Here is a 25,231-nt window from a genome sequence, read left to right as displayed (position 1 = left end):
CTGTGTGGTTTGCTTCACAGCTTCACCAACCACAACATGACAATAATGGAACTTTTACCTTTCTATTCACCCAGCCATCCCTCCTCCACTGCTTGCTGCTGTATCCTCCCTCCCTTCTCCACCTATCACCTTCTGCCTTTGAGACCACACCTCCCCTTAACCTTTTTATTCAGACGCCAGCTGACATTTTTCGGTACCTTGATGACGGGCTCAAGCCCAATTCGTCCGTTATTTCTCTTTATCTTTGCTATATAAAGTGCACTGTTTGACCTGCTGAGTTTCTCCAACATTTTGTTTTTCCTCCTGTCAACCACGTTTGGCCTGAAGGCTCGGAGTCAGAAAACAGCCCGCCACCAATGGGAGTGCTCGGGTGACGGACACCCGCATGGCGGTTGGGCGTGGGTGTCATACAAATAGTCCAATCACGGCCAGCGTGGGGCGGGATCAACGCAAAGTGGCGAGCGGAGTGAGTTGAAGACCAATGAAAAGGGAGAGGAGAGCGCGACGACGTACACACTCGCTGGCGTTCATCCTGCGAATGCGTCGAGGGTGTAGCTGGGCTCGCGCGCTGACGTTATGCGCGCTTCCAAGCCTCCCCCCCCCCCCCTCCCGGGGTTGCGCGGGCCGCGCGCACCGGGCGGAGTGTGGGCTTAGCCGGCGCGGCAGTGGGGTGGAGTGCAGCGGAGGAAGGGCCTTTGGTAGCGCGTGCTGGCGCTATGGCATCGTTGAGCAGCGCGTGAGGAACGGGACGAACGCCTAGCGAGAGTGAGCGCGCACGAGAGAGGGCGAGAGATCGATGGCCGGCATGGATACCCCCAGCCTCCCGCGCGACGTGAAGGTGAAATTGGCCGAGCTCGAACTTGAGCTCTCCGAGGGTGAGAGTTTTGCTGCCTCGAAGGGCGTTCCTTTCTCTTTCCGTTTCCACCCGGTCGCCGCAGGTGGCTGAGTCGCAGCCCGGTATCGGCAATGGTTCGGGCTCGCTTCCGATCGAGCATGCACCGGCAGTGAAATCCGGGTGTGATCTCCATTCCTTTCAATGTGCCCTTGCAGCGCAGAGAGAGGAGGGAGGGAGGGAGGGAGGGGGGGTGGAGGAGGACGAGTGGGGGGGGGGGGGGGGGGGGGGGGGGGGGGGGATACATAGCTGCAACTGGGCCATGTTGGTTGAAAGGGACAAGGGAGCATCCGGACTGACAAGTTGCAATGTGCAGAGACACAAGAGGAAGCTGTTGTCTGCCTGCCGCGTCTCTTCGAGTTACTTACTACCTTTGGATGGCAGGAAGCCTTTCCCTGTTAGTTGGAGAGCTTCAGCTGTCTGCCTTCTGAGGGCTCTCACTTGGTGAAGACAGTTACTTATTTCAAAAGGGAATAGCCCCGAGAGAGAAAGAGAGGGGGGGGGGGGGTTAGGGGTGGAAGGAGGGCAGGAGGAGAAGAGTTTTTTTATTTGGTGGAAATGTTCAAAGTTCGTTTGAAAGAGAAGTATGGTGCGGCAATAATTTAGTTGAGATGAATTCGAGTGTTTTTTTTTTCCCCTTTTTAAAGATTTTTATCCTTTATGCTGATAGAGTTCAGCGCTGCCTCTCCCTTGCACCACCTTGGCTCATTTTGGTAGATGAGACTTCTTCCTTTGCTGCTGTAAGTTAGCAATGTCGTCTCCTTGTATTTATGCAGCAACCTCGTAATGAAACACCATTGCATTATTGTGGGATTTAAAAAACAATAATGGCGAACTATTAAAAGGTTCATGCAAATAACCGATTCTTAAGTTCGGAGTAGGTTTTAGAAATTGGAATGAGGGGTGATGGATAGAGAGGGAATTCCAAAATTGAGGAGCTTGGCAGCTGCAAGTATGGTTGTCAGTGAAAGATAGCAAAATCGAGGAATGCGAAGACATCAAATTTTAAAGTCAAGATGTTTAATTAGGCATGTTCAATGGCAACAAGAATGGGTGGGGATGAAAAAGATATGACAGAATTTACCTTTTTAGATAAAGGGATTGTTTAATTTAGTCTGATTTATTTTCTATCCAGAGCTATTTTGGAATATATTATGAGAAAGGCATATTGATAGAATTTAATATTTTAAATAATATACTATTTTAAAGAAATATTGTTAAATAGGTTTTCAATTTCCGTTTATATTTAATTTGTAATCTGTATATGATATGACCTGTTGTTTGTTATATTAGAAGACTTTGTATGTAGAATTTATTTGTTAAACTCAATAAAAACCTTTTTTTAAAAAAAAAAGAAAAGATTAAAGACAGGCAAAAATAATTTGGGTTACTGAAGATGGTATGTGTGTAGCTGACAGGTATTCTTGAATTGTCTAAAAGTAACAAAGACAAATGTGGGATTCACAGTCTTAAATCTGTTTCTCAAAATCACTTACTATTATTTTTAAAATTCTATTAATATTGAATGTAATTGAAAATCCATTCCCAGTTGTAATGTCATACAAGTTCAGAAAGTAAGGGCTGAAGAATTCTTTTTTATATTGAAAGCACTAAAATGAAAGCCATCGTTGTATAAAGCAACAGTTGGATCACACCTGGTATATTATGTACATCTCTAGCTGCCACATGTCGATGCCTGGAGGTAGTGTTGTATAGATTTACTTGAAAGATATTGAGTGAGTGCTTTCATAAATTAAGGAAGAGTCAATCATGAAAATCTGTGGACACTGTGTTTGAAGTAAAAACACAAAAAGCTGGAGAAACTCAGTAGGTCAGACAGTGTCCTTTAGGTAGCAAAGAACACACTGACATTTTGGGCTTGGGCCCTTCATCAAGGTGTAAGAATGTTGGCAGGTGTCAGAACAAAATGGTGGGGAAGGGGGTGGCAAAGGCAGGAGATTATAGGTGAAGGGAGCGGTCACGACGGATGGAGAAGGAGAAGGAAAAATGCGTCGTGGGGGGATCGTGTAGTAAGCGCTGGAAATTTCGGCAGATAATGTGTTGGATGCAGAAGCTGGTGAGGTGATTCTATGTTAGATGAGTGGGAAACGGAGGAGATAAGGAGGAGGGCTGAGTTAATAGTGTGGAGGGGAAGCCATGTTTGTGGAAAGAGACATTATGGAAGATCTGGACTGGAAGACCTCATCTTGGGAACAGATGTGGCGAAGACAGAGAAATTGAGAGAAGGGGATGGAATACTTGCAAGGAACAGGGTGTGAAAAGGTGTAGCCAGGTAGGTGTGGGAGTTGGAGGGTTTGTAGAATATGTCGGTGGAAAAGTTGTCTCCTGAGATGGAGATACAGAGATCCAGGAAGGGGGGGAGAGTTGTCAAGAGATGGACCAGGTGAGTTTGAGATCGGGGTGGAAATTTGCTCTGAAGTTAAGCTCATTGCGGCTGCATAAGACAGCCCTGATGTAGTCGCCTATATACTGATGGGAGAGTTAAGGGGTTTGGCCTATGTCGACTAAGGTTGTCAACTTCATCCACTTTGTGGCAAACTTTCACTCCAATTTCAAACTCACCCTGACCACCTGAAGATTGGAGAAACAACATCTTATTTTTTCTATGGGCACTCTCCAGCTAGGTGGCATTAACATTGATTTCTCTGCTTTCTGCTGAACTTGCTCATCTTTTCTTTCCCCTCCCCCTTTCCAGTTCCCTCCTCCCTCAGTTGCTGCTGTCCCTCCCTCCCTTCTCCACCCATATCATCTCCTGCTTTCACCACTCCCCTTCTCTCTCCCTTCATATTTGTTTGGATGCCTGCCATCATTCTCTCACCTTGATGAAGGGCTCAAGCCTCAAATGTCGGTTATGTATTTTTACCGTTGCTACATAAAGGACACTTTGACTTGCTGAGTCTCTCCAGCTTTTTGGAGTTTTTTTCTCTCATCAATTAAGAATGTAGTTGATCAAATTTTATTCTAGTCAATTTTGTGGAGTTTTTCTATCTTTTGTGCTTCTACAGAGAAGGTTGAGTACTGGGGATATGGCATAAAATAACTAATTGTCCATTTCACAATTCTCATCCTGGTAGAAACCTTGTTAATGGATTTAAAAAAAAAAGCATTTTGGGGCAAACAAATGGATGGACCTGAGTCAGCTGCAATTTATATCTATATATATATATATATAGATATAAATTTTGTAGAATAGTGGAACATGACCAAATTGGCATTTCCTATTGTGCCAAAGATCAGTGACTGAGAATTAGATATTGAAGACCATATTTGCTCTTGTCCATACTTGAGTTAATCAGTTGATAAATTTTTCACTCAGCTTCTGGTCAATATACCTAGGATCAAGATCAAGAGCATGCATCTTGCCATGTGTGGGTATATTGTAATAATAGATATCTGTATATTGATAATTCTGTATCAGAATCTCCAAAAGTTAATAGTTGAGGTAATTTCTTGTTTGTTTAATTCTGAGTAGTTGTTTCTGTGTTGGAATTGCCTTTTGTGGTCTTCATCTGATGCCATTGCTGGTGCACAAAAGCCAACATTGAGTTTCATTCTCACCTGCATTGTGATGTGATTTCTCTGCTATATCTTGTGGGCTATGCTTTTCCTGTTTCAGATTTTTATTGTTGGAAGAGGGCGTTGTTCATTGGGGACATATTGGTGAAGGATGTTAATATTCTTTTCCAATCTGAATGCTAAAGTTGATGATGACCTGGAGCTTGATCTCTACATATGCAAACATCATCTATGAATTACTCCCAACAGTTGAAGTTAGGGTGACATTACTCCTGCAGTAGAAGTGACTGGTTGAACTGCTTCCCATTTACCCTTGGTGTTCCAAGACTCTTGTCTCGTGCTGTGTTGCGCTGTCAGCACTTCTCCAGTGGGTGATGTGATGCAGCACTGGAACAAGAGGGGAATGCTGCGGTATTGACACAGCCTTGATGTCTTTCTCCACTGAAATAGCGTCTGTGGCATTGTTAATTAAGATCATGCTGTCCTGTTGAACATCTTGCACGGATGTGAATTTCTGCAGAGTTGTTGTTCCGTGCCGCATGGCCCTGTTACTTCAAAGGATGCTTCACTGTCCACCTTGACCAATGGAGTCAAGATTTTGTGAAGAGAAAGAAGAGGGGAAGTATATTGGCCTGGATTGAAAATTGGTTGTCTGACAGGAGGCAGAGATTTGGGATAAATGGGAGTTTTTCAGGTTGGCAGAGAGTGGTATGTGGGGTGCCGCAGGGGTCAGTGTTAGGCCCACAACTGTTCATCATTTACATTGATGACTTGGAGGAGGGGACAAAATGTGGTGTAGCCAAGTTTGCGGATGACACCAAATTGAGTGGAAGAGCAAATTGTAATGAGGATGTGGAGAGTCTGCAGAGGGATATAGTTAAGCTGGATGAGTGGGCAAAGGTCTGGCAGATGGAGTACAATGTTAGTAAGTGTGAGGTTATCCACTTTGGCAAGAAAAATAAAAGCTGAATATTATTTAAAGGGTGAAAAACTACAGCATGCTGTAGTGCAGAGGGACTTGGGAGTGCTTGTGCATGAATCGCAAAAAGTTGGGTTGCAGGTGCAGCAGGTTATTAAGAAAGCAAATGGAATGTTGGCCTTCATCGCTAGAGGAATTGAATTCAGGAGTAGGGAGGTAATGTTGCAACTATATAAGGTATTGGTGAGACTGCACCTGGAGTACTGTGTCCAGTTCTGGTCTCCATATTTGAGGAAGGATATACTGGCTTTGGAGACGGTTCAGAGGAGGTTTACTAGTTTGATCCCTGGGATGAAGGGGTTGACTTATGATGAAAGATTAAATCATCTAGGATTGTATTTGCTTGAGTTCAGAAGAATGAGAGGAGATCTTATAGAAACATATAGGATTATGAAGGGTATGGATAGGATAGATGTAGGAAGGTTTTTTGAGCTGGCCGGGGAAACTAAAACGAGAGGACACAGTCTCAAGATTCGGGGAGTAGATTTAGGACAGAGATGAGGAAAAATAGTTTTTCCCAGAGAGTAGTGAAGGTTTGGAATTCTCTATCCAGGGAAGTGGTTGAGCTGCCTCATTAAACATATTTAAAATTTGGTTAGATAAATTTTTACATGATAGAAGAATTAGGGGATATGGGGAGAAGGCAGGTAGGTGGAGTTAGGTCATAAATTAGATCAGCCATGATCGTATTGAATGGCTCGATGGGCCATTTTTGGCCTACTCCTATTCCTACTTCCTATGTTCCTATGGAGTGGTTGATACTTTAGCTTTAATTTCTTTTGGATTTCAGTAGATAAAGCCGAAGCAAATGAGAGTGCAGATGCTGGGAAACTGAAGTAACACAAAATGCTGTGGGAATTCAATGGGTTAGGCAGCATTCATTAAAGGCAATAGATAGTTAATGATTCTGGCTAAAGACCTTCATTTATCGCAAGAAAAGGACAGATACCCAAATAAAAAGGTGAAAAGTGAATGCAGGTTGGAGGCAGGGGGAGAAAAAGTAAGAAGCTAGGAAATGATAGGAGGAAGAGGCATAGGAGAGAAAAAGATGTGATCAGTTGGAAAGGAAGGAAATGAGAGGAAGGAGGATGTAGATAATGGGCAGGTCAAGAGGACTGGGAAAGAGGGAAAGGGCAAGGAGAAATGTTGCTCGAGAGATGAGGGAGGTAAAAAGGACGGGGGTAGATTTCTGGAAATTGGAGGTCAAGATGTAAGACAAGGTGCTGTTCCTTCAATTTGTTTGTGACCTCAGTCTGGCAGTACAGTAGGCCAGAGCAGACATCTGGATCTGAGAATGGGAAGTGGAATTGGTAGCTGATGTCTATTTGGTCTTGAAGTACAGAAAACTACTGAGAGTAGTTAATGAGGACCCTGGCAACAGTGTTCCCAATGATAGACAACAAGTTATCTCCTCAATAGATTGTCCAAATGAATTTGTTTCCTTTCTTGAAGGCCACCAATTCAGCACAAAGCTCATTGTCCACTGAGCATAATGATTACTATCCTCCTGTCTGCTTCAAAGAGAGGTGGTCTGAAAAACACAAGTGATATTGGCAATGCTACAATCTTCTGCCATCTGACCACAGAGACCTTAAGAACATTAATTTGACTTTGATATCCAAGCCACATTGCATGCATTGCCTGACGCCAGTTTTCAGAAATAAATCATCAATTCAAATCAACATCAAGGCAAGAGATTACTTGATGGACAGAAAAAAACCATGAACAATACTTGGAAGCCTCTTCGAAAATGTTAACACATCATCTGACTTGTGGGGATTCCAGACCCATGACCATCCAAAATGGAGAAAGGTATGGTATAAGGATAATGTTGAGAACCTGAAAAAAATTTGTTGGAGATGAAAAGAAGCACAGCATAAACAATGGAAAGAGTGCACCATCTCAAAATAACTACTTGTGTGTGCTGTCTATGGAAATGTCTGCAGGTTTCACATCAAACAGAAGAGTAGGATGAAGGTATGAAGAGACATGACTTTTTTTAAAAAGATATTAGTTTTAAAATTTTTTAGAGGTTTGTTAGCTACCAAATATTGTCTTGCATGTTTTACTTGTGGAATTTTCTGTGATTTGCATTTTCATGGGAAGCAACTCAGTCGTTAACAGCTTGAGAAGTTTTATTATTGTGGTTTTATGTGCATGTGTCTGCAGTTGCTTATCAAATGGTATTTTTAACCAAAGCATTCTGTGTGTGGTAGTTCAACTATCTGTGCCAACTTAATTATAGAAATATAATAAATGTCTATCTAGGAATGGTAATGAGGATACCACCGAGTTCTTTGGAAAGGTGAAAGATTTGAGAATTAGCAAACAGCCAAAAGGTTCCATATAATTTTTTTTATATAAAAAGGAATTTCTCCATATCTTAATCTCAACTATTTGTACAATATGCTCTCATTGAAGTCATAAAGTAAATTATGGTATGATACAACATTGGTAATTTTTCCTCCAAAATTCTTGAGTTGTAAAGGGTTGGTAGGCTAATTGGTCACACGAGTGAATTTTGGAGGTCCTGGCTCGTGGGGTGGAAGGGCCTGCTACAATGCTGTACTTCTAAAATTAGAAAAAAATTAAGCTTTCATTGAGGTGGAGATGCTTTAATTGCAGTCTATTTTTATTCATCAGTATCTCTGAAGCACCTGGATGCTGAAGACATCTATGTTAGAATACTGTTTATTGACTACAGCTCTTCAATCCTGTAATACTTAGAAAGCTCATTCCCAAATGTGGGGATCTGATTCTCAGGGCCCCCCTACCTGTCTAAATGGTTCCTTAACTTTTCTCACAGTAAAATGGGTAACATCTCCACGATGATACTAAATGCTGATGCACCTCAAGGACGTATACTTGTACCCTTACTATACGCCCACTGCACCCCAAATATAGAGCCAAATATTGTTCCAATGCTATCTTCAAATTTGACAAAGACCACAGAGGTAGGTTGACTATCAAACAAAAAGGATGTCCTATACAGGAATGAAGGTCTAGTAGCATGGTGCCAAAATAGAAGTTTTTTTAAAAAAAAAAGTAAAGGTTCCATTCAAATCAGATGATCATTGCCTTCAGGAGAAGGGGCAAGCGACCACACCCTTGTCCATCTTGTGGTGATCAAGAGAAAAGATTGAGTAAGCTTCAAGTTCTTGGGAATAAGCATCTCTGACTTGAAACAAGCATATTGATGTTACAGTCAAGAAAATGCACCAATGCCTCAACTTAGAAGACTAAGGAAGTTGGGCATATCCCTGTGGTCCATCAATATATACAGCAAACTTGCTGGATGCATCATTGTGTGATATGGCAGCTACTCAGCTAAATATTGAAAGCTACAGAAAATGGCAAATGCAGCTCGAACCATATAATCCCTCCCCCCCTTCCCCCCCTCATCTCCACTGCTGCTTTCCCACTAGCAAGAAATATGCTAATTGGTTTGAACTAATTTTTTTTTCTTTCTAATGCTCAAATTCTGCTGTTTCTCTAATAGCTGTTAGAGCTAATCTGTTAGACTGACATAAACTTAGTGGTTGTGGTATTAAACATCACAATTTATCTATGCTTGCTCTCAAGATTCCAGAATTCAGAATTATTGTCAGAGTGCATACATGACATCACATACAACCCTGAGATTCCTTTTTCCTGTGGGCGTGGTAGAATTATCACTATTCAGTAGTGCAAAAAAATAGTGTACATAGTGTAAAACATGTAAACAAACTGCTTGTGAAATACAGAGAACAAAAGGAAAATCAATAAAGTACACTAATAAGAGTCCTTAAATGAGTCTCTGATTGAGTTTGTCATTGAGGAGTCTGATGATGGAGGGGTAGCAGCTGTTCTTGAACCTGGCGGTGAGAGTCTTGTGGCACTGATACTTCTTTCCTGAGAGTGGGATTTTGTGGTTGAACTTGGATAGGGCATGGCTTTATGGATGCTGCTCTAGAAGAGGTGAAAGTGGTCAGAATCCAAATCAGTGGTTGTAGGTATTTTGATATGCAAACAACACCTATTGTGAATCACCTGTTCCCATTATGCACAATCTGAAGTAATTACTGAGGAAATTTTGTTTTGTATATATTTACATGCTGTTTACTTGCCGGTGGGGGAGGGTCACAATGGGAATTGAGATCTATATTAAGAATTTCTTTTGTTAGACCTGTACATGAAGATGTAGAAATCTTTGGAATCTTTTGTCTTTATATAGTTTTAGTTGTTGCCAAACTTTTTTGCATAATGGAATGCTCTATCAAGCTGACTTGTTGCATGTACAGATGTTCTTTAATCCACAAGATGGGTTAAATCCCAGTGAACCTTCCTTACAAGTCAAAAGATTAAGAAATACCACAGCTGTTGCACTTGACCAGATGGATAGATAGTTGAGATGTTGCATTCTCTTTCTGCTGTTTGTGAATTGTCTTCATTTTAAATCAGGACATGCAGCAGGTCTAAATGGTAGCAGGCCATTTCGGTCCATGAACCTGTGCTGGCCAATTGCACTCCATTAGCCTTTAACCCCGGTACGTTTTGATCAATAGGAGGAAACCAGAGCACCTGGGGAAAACCTAAGCATACATGGGAGAATGTACAAACTCTTTACAGGCAATGTTGGGATTTTAACCCTGGTTCTGATCGCTGGCGCTGTAACAGTGTTGTGCTAAACGCTACGCTAACTGTGCCACCCTATTCATATATTCATTAAATATTTTCTCTACCACTTTCCAAGTAATTAATACCTTCCCTGTGGTGATGTTTGATTTTGAGCAGTCAGCAATTCAATTTGGAATTGTAAGAATCTTGTGTTTTTTTTCCCCCCCCTCCCCAATAAGACTAATGGTTGTTTTCCTAATACAAAAATCTCTTGCCAAAAGAGCTCCGTGTACATTGCCTGTTTTGAGAGTTTACATTAAGCATGTGCGTAATTTTATCCCACTATAAGGTATCATTTTTCCAGTATTCCTCAGCAAAATATTTAATCTTAGTTACAGTAACTTAAAATTTTAGCAATTAGAGCAAAACATCTTGAGGCAGCCCATGGGGGGGGGGGAATTTATCAAATATTGGTATTGAACCACAGTATCAAAAAATCTTGGGGCAATTAAATGGAAGATTGGCCATTTTATTAAGTTTAAGGGAGCATTTTGTCGGAGGAAGCAGGGGTTCAGAAACAGAAAACTGCTGTTGTGAAATCCATAATTTGGGACCTTAGCAACAGTAGACACAGCTATCAGTTGAGTTTTGAAATGAATTAATTACCAGAATTTGAGTAGTGTAAAAGTCTACATGCTTGGAAAGAATTGGGAATTCTTATTCAACCATGTATGTAACTTCTGTTTGCTTCATTGTTTTTAATTAAAGGTTTTTGTGTGTGACTTGAGAAAATTTTCTTTTACTCGTTTTTAATTGTTGACATTTGAAAGTATTGAGAACCCTTGGATCTTTGATGTTAGAGCTGCATCACAAAAGATCCTCACACAGAATAAATTGTCTTGCTTCTCGTGGATGTTATCTTAGGAACATTGATTAATTGGGCTATGGAAGACGAGGTGGCAATAATCAGGAGATTTCCCTGTCCATATTTAATCAGATTCTGTGGATTTTTTGCAGTGTGGAGTTGATGTTGACAACTCTGTCATTCTTTGGAAGCTACTGCAATTCTTTTGATAAAATAGGACATTGAGGATTATGATAGAGGACTCTGGAACCTTGGTTATAAAGAATAATTACTGGAGTATGATTTTCAGCTTTACTTGACAAGTTTGTGAGATAACACACCTGATTTAGACATTGTTGATGTTGTTTGGAAGCAAGGTCAACTTTTTCAAGTTTGGAGCTGGAGCAGTTAATGTGAACCACAATGTAGTCTTGAAAGGCCTTCAAGGACATCAGTGAATCAGAAGTTTCTGTAACAGTTCAGCAGTTTCATTATCAGCAGAGTGGTTAATGCATTGCTCTTGGAGCACCAGTGAAACAGATTCTAAACAAATGATGTTTGTGTTCTCCCATTCTTGTGTGGGTATTCTCTGGGTACACATTTCCTCCCACCCTCCAAAATGTATGGAGTTGTTAGGTTGTGAAACCTGAAAGTCTGCAGATACTATGATTGGAGGAACTCATTAGGTCTTGCAGCGTTTATAAGAAGCTAAGATGTATATAATCAATGTTTTGGGCCTGACGTATGAGTAAAAAGTAGGCAGGTGTGTGAATAAAAAGGCTGGGGAGAAGGGTAGAAAGGGACAGGCCAATAGACAAAATATGATAATTGGAGATAGGAGAGGAAAGGTGAGAATTAATAGGGGGAGAGGTAGCTCTGTGAATGCAGAGTTGGAGGAAAAGGGGATGTGGAGTTGGAGGAAAAGGAAAGGAGATGTAGGGATCAGGGAAGGGTGAGGTTAATTGGATGTAATTGGGCAGCCTTCTACTGGGCTGGATGATTAAAATTAAAAAAAAATCAAACTTTTAGTTCTACATTATCTAATTTATTTTAAATTAAATTCTCCACTCTTTTTTGTTGGATTGAAACACATTTCTAGATTTATGAATGACCCCAAAATAGTAAAATTGTGTGGCCTTTACTCTCTACCTAGTGATCTTTCTCTGTAATTTCTGCCTGTTTGTATTTTTTACGAAGTACAAGATGTCTCCTGGTCTGCTTGAAAAAAGAAATCCTTCAACATGCATGGTCAAAGCATGTGACCATAAACGTGAACTTGGTTCTGTTCTGGATTCTTGGTCCAGCACATTAACCATTGAACATCAAAGAAGCCAAATATTCAGCTACAGTGTAGAAATTGGTATGTGGTTTTGGTCATGTGCAGCATACAAGCTGCAAATACTGTGCCAGTCATCAACATCTTAATGGAAATTACTAAGTATGTGCAGGCTGTCGGTTAGTTAGTGGCTGATCTTCAAGATAACTTTGTTTGAAACCCATTTGGTCTTGTAAACCTCAGTTATTCGAGGTTGTTTTAATTGCAGTATATTTGTTGAAGCATTTGTGAATCAGTTTATTGCCCCTTTTGAGTACTGACAACCCAGTGTCTGGTTGTAACAACATGGATTGTTGTCATCTGCCATGGATTTGTCTATTGATCATGTATGCGTGCATTAATTGGATCCTGAAATGACTATGGTCTCGACTCCAAATTGTGTGATTTGTTTTCATGTGGGCAAGCCATTGTGCCCCATCTATCAAACAGGATTTGTCAAGCAAGGTCTTGATCCAATCACAAAAAAGACCAAGTTCTGCTGCTTGGGTGTTTTAAGATTGTATCCATAAGATTGCACACAGCGTATGCTGACTTGTGAGCTTGGGTACAGGAGCCTTTGCCTTTCTTATTCCCTCCCCTCATCTCCATTCCTGCCCATGTTCCAGTCTCTAGCTACTCATTGCAAATCAGTTTTCAGTCACTCAACAGTTTTTCTGACCCGCTGTCCCAACTGCCAACAGATTCACCTTAGTGAGCACTGCTCGGATATTAACGAAATGTCCCACTTAATTTCTGACACTGAATTTTAAATGTTAAGGATTTGTGTTTCAAAACTCCACAGATGTTGCTTGATGTGCTGAGTATTTTAATGCATTCTTGTAGCGAGCCAAGTGACTGCACGGTTAGATAGGTCGAACTGCTGCCCCAGTCGTCTGACACAAGATGGCGTGTGCCCCCTTCCCTTTGAGGAGAAGCCTGCAGTTGACAACTTGTGTTGCCCAGGGGACAGTGCCGTTTCTGTTGTGTGCCACTGGACGGGGAGTGACACCATGACGCACTGAGGTAACTTCCTAAGGCCAGTGCACCCCTCACAGGAAGTGGGCGGTCTGTGTGGATATTTCTCATTTTGGTAGTGCTGCCATTAGCAGATGCTATAGTGGTGACCCTGACGGTTCCAACATCCTTGGAATCCACCTTGAATGTGACAAAATGCAGGATGCTACGACCGCTACTGCAGCAAAAGTAAGCTCCTTCAGAGAAAATCCTCCTGTGGAGCACAAGTATGAACAATTCTGGAGTTTCTGCCTTGATTCCCTGGAACTCGGCCAACACAAGTGTGCCGTCCACATCATGAATATCCAAGGCTTGGGTGATAGGAACCCATCCAAGCTTGTGCATGAAATAGTGGCCTTAGCAGATGGACACACAAACTGTTTCTTGTTCAAGGCCCTGTTCCTCTCCAAGCTACTGGTGCATGTTTCCTTGGCAATATCCAACATGGATTTCAATGCCCCACACCTGGTAACCAAAGAAGCAGACAGACTTGTGCACACCCTGCAACAGAGCTCCATACATGTGCAACTGATCTATGCTGTTGATGCCGCTTATTCAGCCCCCTCTGCCAGGCCCCCAAGTAGTAGCTGCAGCCCAGCCGTGACGTAACAAGCACTCAAACAGCGATTACTGTTTCTTCCACCGAAGATGGGGCCATAACACTTGGCAGTGCGTTCCTCCATGCTTGTACTCCAGTGCCAAATCAAGTGCGATGGCGGGAAATGGTCAGGCTGGCTGCTGATAGTGGACACGGCAGTTGGCACTCATAAAGGCCTACTTCACCTCAAGGACCAGTGAACAAAGAGGGATTTCCTAACCAACATGGGCTCAGAGATGAGCCTCATTCCGCCAACGTATTTCAAACTCAAACAATCCCAAGGGCCTCCCCTTCAGGTGGCGAACGATTCCTCCATTCCGAGTTTTGGCACCTGCCTGGTCACAATCCATGCCGTGGACACTGTTTTCCACTGGAAGTGTACAATTGCATCCGTGGGGCAAGCCATACTTGGAGCAGATTTCCTCCTTGCGCATGAGCTCCTGGTGGACATGAGCAAATGCCGTTTGGTCAATGCTACCTCGTTCCAGTCAAACTCCCTCCATGGCAACGTTCTTTTCTGCCATTAGGAATCCACGCTCTGGACCGTAGCGGATATGCCCTCCTACTGGCCAAGTACCCATCACTGTTGGCGCCCAACTTCCATGACTCTAAACCAGCACATAGAGTGGAGACTATTGAGCCCCCAGTGTATGAAAGGGCGTGGCACCTCTCACAGGATAAACTCCTCTCAGTCAAGACTGAGTTTGCTGCCATGGAAGAGTTTGGTATCGTCCGCCGCTCAAACAGCCCTTGGGCATCCCTGCTGCACGTGGTCCAGCAGAACTCTGGCACTTGGTGCCTGTGTGGCAACTACAGGTGACTCAACAATGCCACTGTCCCAGATAGATACCCTGTCCCACGTGTCCAGGATTTCACCATGATGCTCCAGGGCTGCCAGATCTTTTCCAAGGTGAACCTCGTCAAAGGGTACCATTAGATCCCGGTGCATCCTAACGACATCCCTTTCGATCTAAACGCAGCTCAGATGTTTCAGCGTCTCATGGATGTGGTTGGCAGGGTCCTCAATTTCATCTTTGTCTACCTGGATGACATTCTCATCGCCAACACACACAGGATGCACTTGACTCTCCTTTTTGACAGGTTGCAGGATTTTGGAGTTGCAATAAACTCGGTTAAGTGTCAGTTCGGCCTGAAAACTATCTATTTCCTGGGATACCGTATCACCTGAAAGGGGGCCACAACCTGCCGGATAAGGTGGAAGCCATTCAATGTTTTCCCAGGCCGAGCACAATCAAAGGCCCACAAGAATTCCTAGGGATGGTGAACTTCTATCATCATTTCTTCCTGGGAGTGGCTACCCTCATGCAACCCCTATTTGACCTCAAACTCTGTGACAAGGCACTCCAGAGGACATGCGAAACAGTTGAAGCATTCCAGGTAACCAAAACTGCACTGGCAGAGGCCACATCTTTGGCCTATCCAGACTCCTCCTCCTTACAACAGACGCATTGGACAGTTGGCAGCGTGGTGCTGGAGCAGTGGGTTGATAAACAGTGGTGCCCCCTGGCTTTCTTCAGCTTTCTCTGGACACCAGAACTCGAGTACAGCTCGTTCGACTGCAATATGACATTTCTGGTACATGTTAGAAGGAAGGGTTTTTGTCCCCTACACAGACAACAAACCACTCAGCCATGCATTCAGCAAGGTTTCGGACCCATGGTAGGTGAGGCAACAATGACACCTCTCCTACATTTCCGAGTATGCAACGGATATTCGCCTCGTCACAGACAAATCCAACATGGTGGCAGACGTGCTGTCCAGACCGGTCATCGCCACTCCCTCAGGAGGGCTCGATGTTGCTCAGGTAGCCAAAGACCAAGCAGAGGATGTGGACGTCCAGGACTAACAGACCGCCATCACCTGCTTGAAGGTTAACGACTTCTGTCCTTCACCGACCAGATAACCCGACTTTACAGTGCGACATGTTGTTCTGGCATCACTTAATTAGATTCTTGATCTCCATTCTGACTCAGCAATTCAGTCAACAATGGTGGTATCGTCAGCAAATTTGTAGATTGAGTTGAAACAGAAATTGGCTATGCAGTCATCAATGTACAGGGAATAGTTTAGGGGACCAAGCACACAGCTTTGGGGTGCCCATGTGTTGATAGCATGGAATAGGTGATGCTGTCAATTTCCGCTGATTAGGTCTGTTGACGAGGAAATAAAGGATCCAATTGCAGAGGGATGAACATTCCTTGTATTTGAGTAATTCCTTGTATCTAATTATATGTTTCCTTTTGCTTTCTGATCTGTGTCTCTGTATCTCTTGTTAACCAGGGTTCCTTTAACTTGCCATTCCTGCCCTTTACCCTATCAGGAACATATTTGAACTGGACCTCCTTTATAACACCCTTAAATGCTTCCTGTTTGGCATTCATGACAGTCCAGTCAGTTATTGCTAACTCCTGCCAGATCATGTTGAAATTGGCCTTTCCCCAATTTAGGATTCTAACTTTAGGACCAGTATTATCCTTTCCCACAACAACCTTAAGGCTAATCGAATTGTTGTGACTGGTTCCAAAGTATTTCCCTACCAATACCTCCTTTTCCTGAATAATGTCATCCTTCTGGCCAAAGTCTAATATTGCCACTTCCCCATGTCGCACATACTTTTGTAGAAAGTTCCCTGAACACATGACCACGATATTAGCTTTGCTATTTTTACAGACATCAGCAATCATTATATATTTGATCCTCTATCTTTTTTAGTGACTGTTTGGTGGCCTAGTATCAAGGTGACTATTCCTTTTTCTGTTCCTGACTACTCTATTCCATTTCTTGAAATGATGTGGACCAATATTGTATTGTAGTGTTGTTTGATTGGAGTTGTATGTTTCATCAATAATCTCTTGATTCTTGAAGGGTGTAAACAAATGTGTTTTGTAATCTGGGGAGTTAGCTTTTTATTATTCTGTATGATTTGATCTTCCTTTTGTTTAAGATATGTTTATTCCAAATATATTGCTTATTTCAATATGAGCAATTTCTTCCTTTCTTTGTGGAGCTGTGTTTGCATCACCTGTGCAACGGCATCACTGCCTGGTTTGGAAGTTATACCTCCTTGAACTGCAAGATCTGCAGGGGATAGTGAAGTCAGCGGAAAAGATTAATGCGGGCTCTCTTCCTACCATGAAGGACATATGCAACACTTGATGCAGGTGAAAAGCAATAAACATTGTGAAGGACTTCACACACCCCTAATGTAAATTGTTCTCCCTCTGCCAACTGGGAGGAGGTACTGTAGCATTCGGGTCGTTACGTCCAGATTGGGCAACAGTTTTTCCCCCAAAACCATCAGGCTCCTGAATTCCCAGAACATATTTGGACCGTGTACTGTGGACTTTTACTACATATGTCTTAACATTTTAAAATTTCAATGTGTTTTAACTTCTAATTGATTTATTTAAATATGCTCTGTAGTCCTGGAGAAACACTGCCTTGTCTTTACTGTGTGAGCATGGAATGATCAATAAATAAAGGTGATTTGACATCATTGTTGATCTCATTTTCGAGTTAAACTTTTGATTAGCTGCTTTAATTGCTGTTTTTAATAAAAATCCTTATTTGCATGCAAAATGTTTTAGTGCATATATTGCATCGCTTGTTGATGGCTATAATTTGCAGTGGGAATATTAGTAGCATTTTGAAGTGTGATTTGAAGCAACATGTCAGTCAGCATGTGCTTGGTAGTAGGGTGAAAAATACTTCATCCTCTATCTTTAATGCTTTGTATGCTCTAGAAACTGAACTGTTGCTGTATTTGGAGAGAGCACCAAATAATGTTGAGCGGGTTAATAACCATGATAGAAAGAATAGTCTAGCACGACTTCATGTCATGTTTTCTTGTTTTATTGGCTTTGCTCTTACTGCGCCTCCTTTGCACTTGGAAAAAGTTATTTATGTGATGAAATTCCTTTGAAGTTTCCAGAATCTGAAATGCCTTTAAGAAAGTTTACTCTCTTTTGCTTCCTTTTAACAACTTTGTGGCTTTGTTAGATTCAAATGCTTTTTGATGTCCCACTCCCAACATTTTGGCTAGCTTGTCCTTGCTGTTTTCCTTTTGCTACTTGCTTGTACAACCCCAGAGATGAAATTCTTGCCTTTTGCTCTTAATTCCTTCTCACTTCCAATGCTCCAAGCAGTTTTGGTTCACTTATTGCTCATGAAGAAGGCTCTTAAAACCTAATACAGTAGGGGTTATTGATCAATTGTTTGTGGAATTTGTTACCACAGACGGCAGTGGAGACTAACTCATGGAATATAGGTCCTTTATAAAGCAAAGAAAATCTGGCCATAGAGGTGGAGATTCTCTGCCCTCACATCTGAAAACTTACCTGCATGAATGCTCTTCTGCCGACTCCAATCCCTCTCCAAGGTAGTGTCAGCGACGGAGCACAGTGCTCTGCCACACATCATGAGTATACTGCTGCTGCAAGCAGTTGGGTAGGGGTTGGTGAATGACATTGTGATGATGTCGTGGGCCTGAGACGCAGGAGCAGGACTTTTAAAATGCCGACAACGTGCACTGCAGGGAAGCATTTCTACCTGGGTGCTAAGACTGGCTGCAAACATCGCTATCAGCTTTCCTACCTGCTCTGGGGTTGCCATTCTCCACTATAGAGCTCTTTCTGCGCTCGGCACATGTGAATGATGTCAACTTGGCAGGCAGCGCTATAGCCCCAGACACATTGGCTCTGGAGAACGTTACGAAGCTCCATTCTTCTTGAAAATGGTGCCTTTTAGGGCTGCTCCGTGAAAGGGTAAGTTTGAATTTTCTCCATGAATGTAGCCGGCCTTGAGGTGGGGGCTCAACATGAAACCACCTTATATTTAAGAAAGATAAATAAAAGCCTTGATGTGAAAGGCATTGAATGGTCGATGGAGAGAATGGGAATATGATTATTGACATAGAAAATCAGCTGATTGAATTGAATGGTGAGGCTTTTTTTTTTGCTGACTGACATGTTGCTTCAAATCACACTTCAAATTACTAATATTCCCACTGCAAATTATAGTCATCAACAAGTGATGCAATATATGCACTAAAACATTTTGCATGCAAATAAGGTTTTTTATAAAAACAGTTGTCAGTTCTTTAATTTTGTGCCTTGCCTTTTTGTCTTCTTGCTCTCTCCAACAAAGTCGATGTATACTTTGGAATAAAGAACACTTTATCTATCATTTTCAGCCTTGCATACTGACTTAAAATATTAACCAGTTTCTGTTTTCGTAGATGTTGTCTGATCTGAATATTTTAAAGCACTTTTCATTTTATTTGTTTTCAGCATCTAATATGCTTCATTTTTGAACTCTAGATGTTTCTTCACAAAAAAAACTCTGAACTCTGAGCCTATGTGTGGTTTTTAAAATAATTATCAATTTGTTTGACCATTGGTAAAACTGCAGTCAATTGACTGAACTTCCATTAACTTTGTGCTAGTTTCTTGCTTCTTTCATACCATTCAACAGTACCATATCTTTCATACCATTCGACAATTCAGTTTTGTCGCTAATTGTTCTAGGGTGGCTCTGGAGTTATTGTTTCACTTGTTATTTTTCCATCTCAGACAGGGAAATGGGGTTTCTGTTTTGGGATTTCCTGATTTAATTGAAAACTGAGAAGGAACTAGAAATGAAAATCGGTTCATTGAATGCTTGGTGCTTTAGCATATCCTCAGGTTGTGAAAGGCTTCATGCAAATGTAAATAGAAAAGAATAGTGTGCTGGAGAAACATCAAGTTAGACAGGCTCTTTGAACTGAGGTACCGGCCTTTCATGGATGCTCGATGAGTTCTCTGACTCCAGGTGATGGATTCTTCTGTTGAGTATGCTGCCTTGGGTTTAAATTTAAATGGATGCCGAAATCAAAACGAAAGCACTGCCTACTGAATTGTTGACAGAAATGAAGGCATGTTCAACAGTGCAAACATTGCCACATTTTATTCAGTCTGGATGTTGTGACGTGTTGAGGATGTGGTGTGCAATTGTTTGGCTTGCAGAATATCAATTGAGCTTTGAAACTATATTGGCTTTGGGTTTTGTGAGCTAGAAGCAAAAAGGGGACCATTTACAACTTGTATTTAGCTACTTTTATGTTTAAAAATAATTATACGTTGGTTTTCTTATTCAGAGTTCAAAAATGTTTTCCTGAAAATGAGCATTAATGGAACCAGCACTATGTGAGGTGTTGCTGACATTCCTGCTGAACCAGGAACCTGGTGTGAACTCTGAGCCTCCATATACTGGCATGCCCTCAAGGAGCAAGTCATTTGGAGCTTGGTGTTCAGGAATTGTCTGCAAGGGCTGTATTGGTGTGGGGCTCAGGATGCACACTCTGGCTGACAATGCAGGCCATTACTTGAGAGTTGTAATTTTGCTCTTAATTCCTTCTCACTTCCAGTGCTCCAAGCAGTTTTGGTTCACTGATTGCTCATGAAGAAGGCTCTTAAACATGTGTAAGACCTAATACAGTAGGGGTTATTGGTCAATTGTTTGTAGAATTTGTTACCACAGACGGCAGTGGAGACTAACTCATGGAATAGTTATGCTCCATATGCTGACAGGCTGCCTGGATTCTATGGTCTCTTTATCACAATGGGATATTTTGGAAGTTTTTGTTGGGGTACAATATCAAGCTCAAAGGCCCAGTGGAGGGATTTGTATTAGGCTCTAGATGATTGTTAAAGTGACAGTTGTTCAAATATTTCCAATGATCCACAGTAGAAATTTCAAATTTAGCCAAGAATGAATAAACACTCTTTTGCTGTTGTCTGCATCGTCCTTGCACTTAGTCCATTTGCTATTGCAAACCTTTGTCTTTATCATTCACAGACCTGATTGCTTCTCCTCTGTCTATTTTATGCTTTCTTTAAACTTTAATTCATGACCATCTCTTTTCAATATATACCAGGTTTGGGGATTTTAAGTCCAGGGAAATGTATGTTTCCAAATTTATTTGCATGTTTTGTCTTTTACCCTTTTCATGTCTAGGCCTGTCCAAAATTTTAAACCTATCTACTACTGGAAGTCCCAAAATATCTTACTTCATGTATACCTTTTCTCTCTCACTGCAAACTTGACTTATCAACTCTAGAAAATTATATTAAAGGTCTTCTAAGAAAATAATGGCGGTCTTAAATAAAACAAATCCCAAGTTGGTGAATCTTAAGAGTGTGATATTGGTTGATAAGGATATGTTGCAACTTGGCACTAAGACAGGTGAAAACTGCTGTTCAAAAGGACAACATTTCATTGGATCTAACATCCCAAGCTAGTTCCAGCCTCCAATATGAGGGGAAATTAAATGCATTTGGGTGGTAATTAAATAACTGATTAAAAGGAAATTGTGTTCTGCAATGTTGCTCAATCCTTTTGTTTCATCATCGTATGTTGCTGTTAGTTTGTCTGTTTTCATTATATTTTGGCTGCTGCTCACAGAAATGATGCCGCTTCTCAACCCGAGCCTTTTCAGTTTGTTTTTTTTTGCGACCACTTCCCATGCATTGCCTTCTGTGACTCCACCTGCCACTCAGAACTAAGCAGAGAATGTAATTTGTTATGGCTGGTGTTTTTCATTTTCATTTCTCACTTATTGTGAATTATGTACAAAGATTAAAAATTGGGGTCAAGGTAATCTGAAGTCTTGTGCCTGAGGCACTTTAGTTTTGGGAATTTCAATTCTTAACTTTGCAAAATGCTTTTTTTTCCCCCATGAGGTATTTTGATAAACAAATCACATGGTCATCTAGCTATTAAATTTGGTAAATATAGCTTGTTTTAATGTCATTGAGATGTTTTTATCGAGCAGAAATTGATGCATAAGTTTGGAAATTTTAAATTTACAGTTAGTAAGGAACCAGGAGATGTGGGGTGAAAATTTTATATTTTTTCGCTGTAAACCAGATGACAGCAGAAGTATTTTCATGGGTTAACATTCCAGCCTCAAAGCATTTACCTTTTGACTATTATTGAATATTATTACCTGGCTTGTGTTCTAATTTTTAAGCATACACAGTATATGATTAAGTTAATCTCCAAGCTAACAATCAAACATCACAATTTCACAGAAAAAAGCCACTTAATTTGCCTAAAAAGCTTCAGTATGAGATGTGAAAATAATCGTTCACAACTGCCAATTCTTCCACGTGAAATTATAAATTGTTTTCTGACTTGACTGAGACTGGGAGCTTAAATGAGATAAAGCATTCTTGTGTAGTGACATGAAGTGTCATTTCATAAAATGCACTTGCAGGGCCTCTATATTAATTTTGAGCTCATCTTTGACTTGGTCAGTGGTAGGAGCCAGGCTATCCTAATCTTGCAAGGGTTCATTTCTTGCATGTGGACTTGGTTGTGAGTTCAGTTGCTGTTCAGTAATATGTTGATATTGCATTTGGCATCTGATGTGGAAAGTAATTATTTAACAACTCAAATTAACATCTGGTTCAAAACTGTTCAAAATGTGTTGGAGTATACCATCAGGCACAGTAATTCTTTCTGCATTAGCTTTATTTGCATTTTCATATGTAAAACATGCGTGAAATTTGTGTTGCTGGCTGGATCCCTGACATTTTGACTCCTGAGGTACATGTCCAATGGGAATTTGTATGGATCTCGATCCACAGAAAAACATTTACAAACTTCTTGAATAAATATTGGCAGATAACGAACTAATCTTTGAATGTATGGATTGAGTAATTTTTCTGTGGTGTGGAAATGGTGATGTAAATGCTAATTCAGATGGTGTGTATATTTCAAAACATTTTGTTTTTAACTCTGCTCCAATTAGTCCATTTGAAGATATCAGATTAAAGAATAGTGTTAAAGCGAGTTCACCATAATAAGCCTTAATCTGTCAGAAGAAAGGCCGTCTTGGAAACAGTTGAAGATGGTTGTAGGCCTTTGCCATCTGTCTTGTTCTTGGTAAGTTAGACATATGATTTTTAGCAGGCACTTTTTTGATTTTTCACTTTAACTTATGAGTTCATGTAATCATTTTTTTTTTACACTAACTGAATTTTGACAGTTGTTTTTCATCCCAAATGGCACACATGTTGGAGCTTCTTCCTTCCACTTTTTTTTATTGGTTGCTGATACTGGTTTTATTGTATTCCCTGATCAAAAAATAGTCCAGCTTCTTGGTGCATTGAATACTTTATCCTACTTTGAAGTATTTTGTTCATATTGAAGAAAAATCATATGCTTTCCTGTAGTAACTTGGCCTATTGCAGAAATTATACCTTCAGAATGATTTGATAACTTTGGAGTTGTAGCAATTGAAGGGTATTCGAGATACCTCGATGAATAATGGAATGTACAGATCTTGATTGTGTTCAGAAAGAAATAGGCTTGAACAATTCCCTTCATTACACACTACTAGTTATAATTTCACTTTTCTGTAGAGGATTCTCATTTGATTTTTGTTGCTAATTTGCCTATATTTACAGTAAGGGTGTTTGCTTTAATCGTCAGCTGAATAATATGGCTGGGCCAAAAATGGCAGACAGAGTTTAATTCCGACAAGTGGGAGATGATGCATTTTGGAAAGGCAAACCCCTCTGTAAATGCTAGGGCACTGAGGAGTGCGAAGGAGCAGAGAGGTCTGGGAATAGAGATGTATTGATCCCTGAAGGTAGCATCTTAGCTTTTATAAATCAAACTATTGAATATGGGAGTTGAGATGTTGTATTGAAGTTGTTTAAGACATTGGTGAGGCAAAATTTAGAATAGTGTGTGCAGTTCTGGCTGCCTCACTACAGGAATGATAGCAATTAGATTGAAAGATGCAGAGAAGATTTACTAAAATGTTGCTGGGTCTTCAGGAATTGAGTTACAGGGAAAGATAAACAGCTTAGGACTTTCTTCCTTGGAGTGAAGAAGAATGAAGGGAGATTTGACAGGTTTACAGGATTGAGAGGTGGTGAATAGGCTTTTTCCATTTAGATTGAAGCAAATACGAGAGGTCATAGTTTTAAGTTGAACGGGGAAAGGTTTAGGGGGAACATTAGGGGAAAGTTCACTCATTGGTGGGAGTGTGGAATGAGTGTCATCTGATGTGAATGCGGGCTCGATCTTGAGAGTTTTAAGAATAGATTGGATAGATACAATTGACCTGCTCCCATTTCATAACCCTCCGGAGCGTTATGGAATGAGAGCAAGTCAATTGGACTAGCGAAATAATGGTAGGCACAGACTAGAAGGGCCTGCTATACCATTCTATGGTTCGGCAAGAAAATACTGCATGGTATCTGTCACCCTGTTGGGTGTTATCGGTAGCCCAATAATGATGCAGACAGAAGACTGAGGGGAACGATAGGCTTATTTAAGCAAGAGACTGCTGGACCGGGTCTAGGCTAGGAAAATGAGCGGGAAGGAGAGGACTCGACCTTAATGACCAGGGGTCACATGGGAAGGATCAAAGGAGGAGCTACGGTAGGAAGACCCCCCCCCCCTCCCCCCCCAACCCCCGGAGGGCGGGCCAGCCAGTACATACAGCCATATCACCACACACCCACAACTGGCTAAAAAGACTATTAGCATTCAAGGTGAACAAGCACAGCAAAAAATTGTCTGACATGATGTAACTAAGTCAATAGTAAGGCTAGAATTCAAGTTGTGCATGGTCTGCAGTGCAGGAGTTTCTGCCTGATCTTAATATATGCAGGCTAGTCAGTATAATGATACAAAGTGGGTTCCTTCTGTTAATAAACAGATCTTTGCATGCAACAACATCACTTAGGCTGTCCTAATAAATTAACATTTGAGTCCTGTCATTGTGCCCCACAGAAAGCAAATTTGTTGTGTGGGTTATTTTCACAATTGTTTCTAGAAAATGGTTACCGGATTTATATTAATCACTCCTTTAATTGTTTGATGATTAATTGTTATGGTTGAATTGTATTCAAATTTACGTACTGAATACATTGAGAGGATTACTCTCATGAAGAATTTTATAACCTAAAACATTAATTCTGTTTCTTTTTGCAAATGCTTCTTCATCTTCTGGTGTTTCCAGCATATCCTGTTTTTGTTTCAGATTTGTAACCATTTCAGTTTCTGATTGTAAATACTGTATTTGGCTGTGTTTCCCTCTAATGTATAATATTCATTTAGCACATGATCACCACCATCATCCTGGTCAGACTGTGCATTCTCCCCCAGGTGAATGTCAGGCTGGCACTGGAGGGACTGAGCACTGTGATTAAACAGCCAATTCTGATACCTTCCCAACCATTGTGGCAGATTTCAATCAGGTCAACCTGTCGAGGTCTGACAAACTCACCATGTCACATGCAAGACCAGGGGAATCAACACACTCAACCACTGCTGCACCATACCATGACTGAACTTTAGCAAGTCTGATCACCTGGCTGTACTTCTCCCAGTGGACAAGCAGAGACTGAAGACTACAGCACCAATGAAGAAGATGGTGA

The 25,231-nt window shown here is 41.2% G+C and overlaps 1 protein-coding gene and 1 long non-coding RNA gene across 5 annotated transcripts in view; one reads left to right on the top strand and one right to left on the bottom strand.

Moving 5' to 3' along the window:
* LOC138761671 (uncharacterized) overlaps positions 1-624 on the bottom strand; it is a 191,642-nt gene extending 191,018 nt beyond the window's left edge. The window contains exon 1 of the long non-coding RNA XR_011356422.1: positions 198-624. This is a non-coding gene — a long non-coding RNA (uncharacterized lncRNA). The remainder of the gene's footprint in view (positions 1-197) is intronic.
* LOC138761669 (disco-interacting protein 2 homolog A-like) overlaps positions 591-25,231 on the top strand; it is a 294,820-nt gene continuing 270,179 nt past the window's right edge. For 3 of the 4 annotated variants that reach the window (XM_069934205.1, XM_069934204.1, XM_069934203.1), the window contains exon 1: positions 591-875. In XM_069934205.1, coding sequence (XP_069790306.1) covers positions 797-875 — 79 coding nt within the window. In that variant the 5' untranslated portion in view covers positions 591-796. Of the gene's footprint in view, positions 876-22,651; positions 22,722-25,231 lie in introns of those variants that run through there. The other variant, XM_069934210.1, reaches the window with a different exon arrangement.

This window comes from Narcine bancroftii, chromosome 4 (genome assembly GCF_036971445.1).
Source record: "Narcine bancroftii isolate sNarBan1 chromosome 4, sNarBan1.hap1, whole genome shotgun sequence".
Classification (NCBI taxonomy): Eukaryota; Metazoa; Chordata; class Chondrichthyes; order Torpediniformes; family Narcinidae; genus Narcine; species Narcine bancroftii.
Note: the sequence above shows the minus strand (reverse complement) of the source record. Positions and strands in the feature narration are given on the sequence as shown.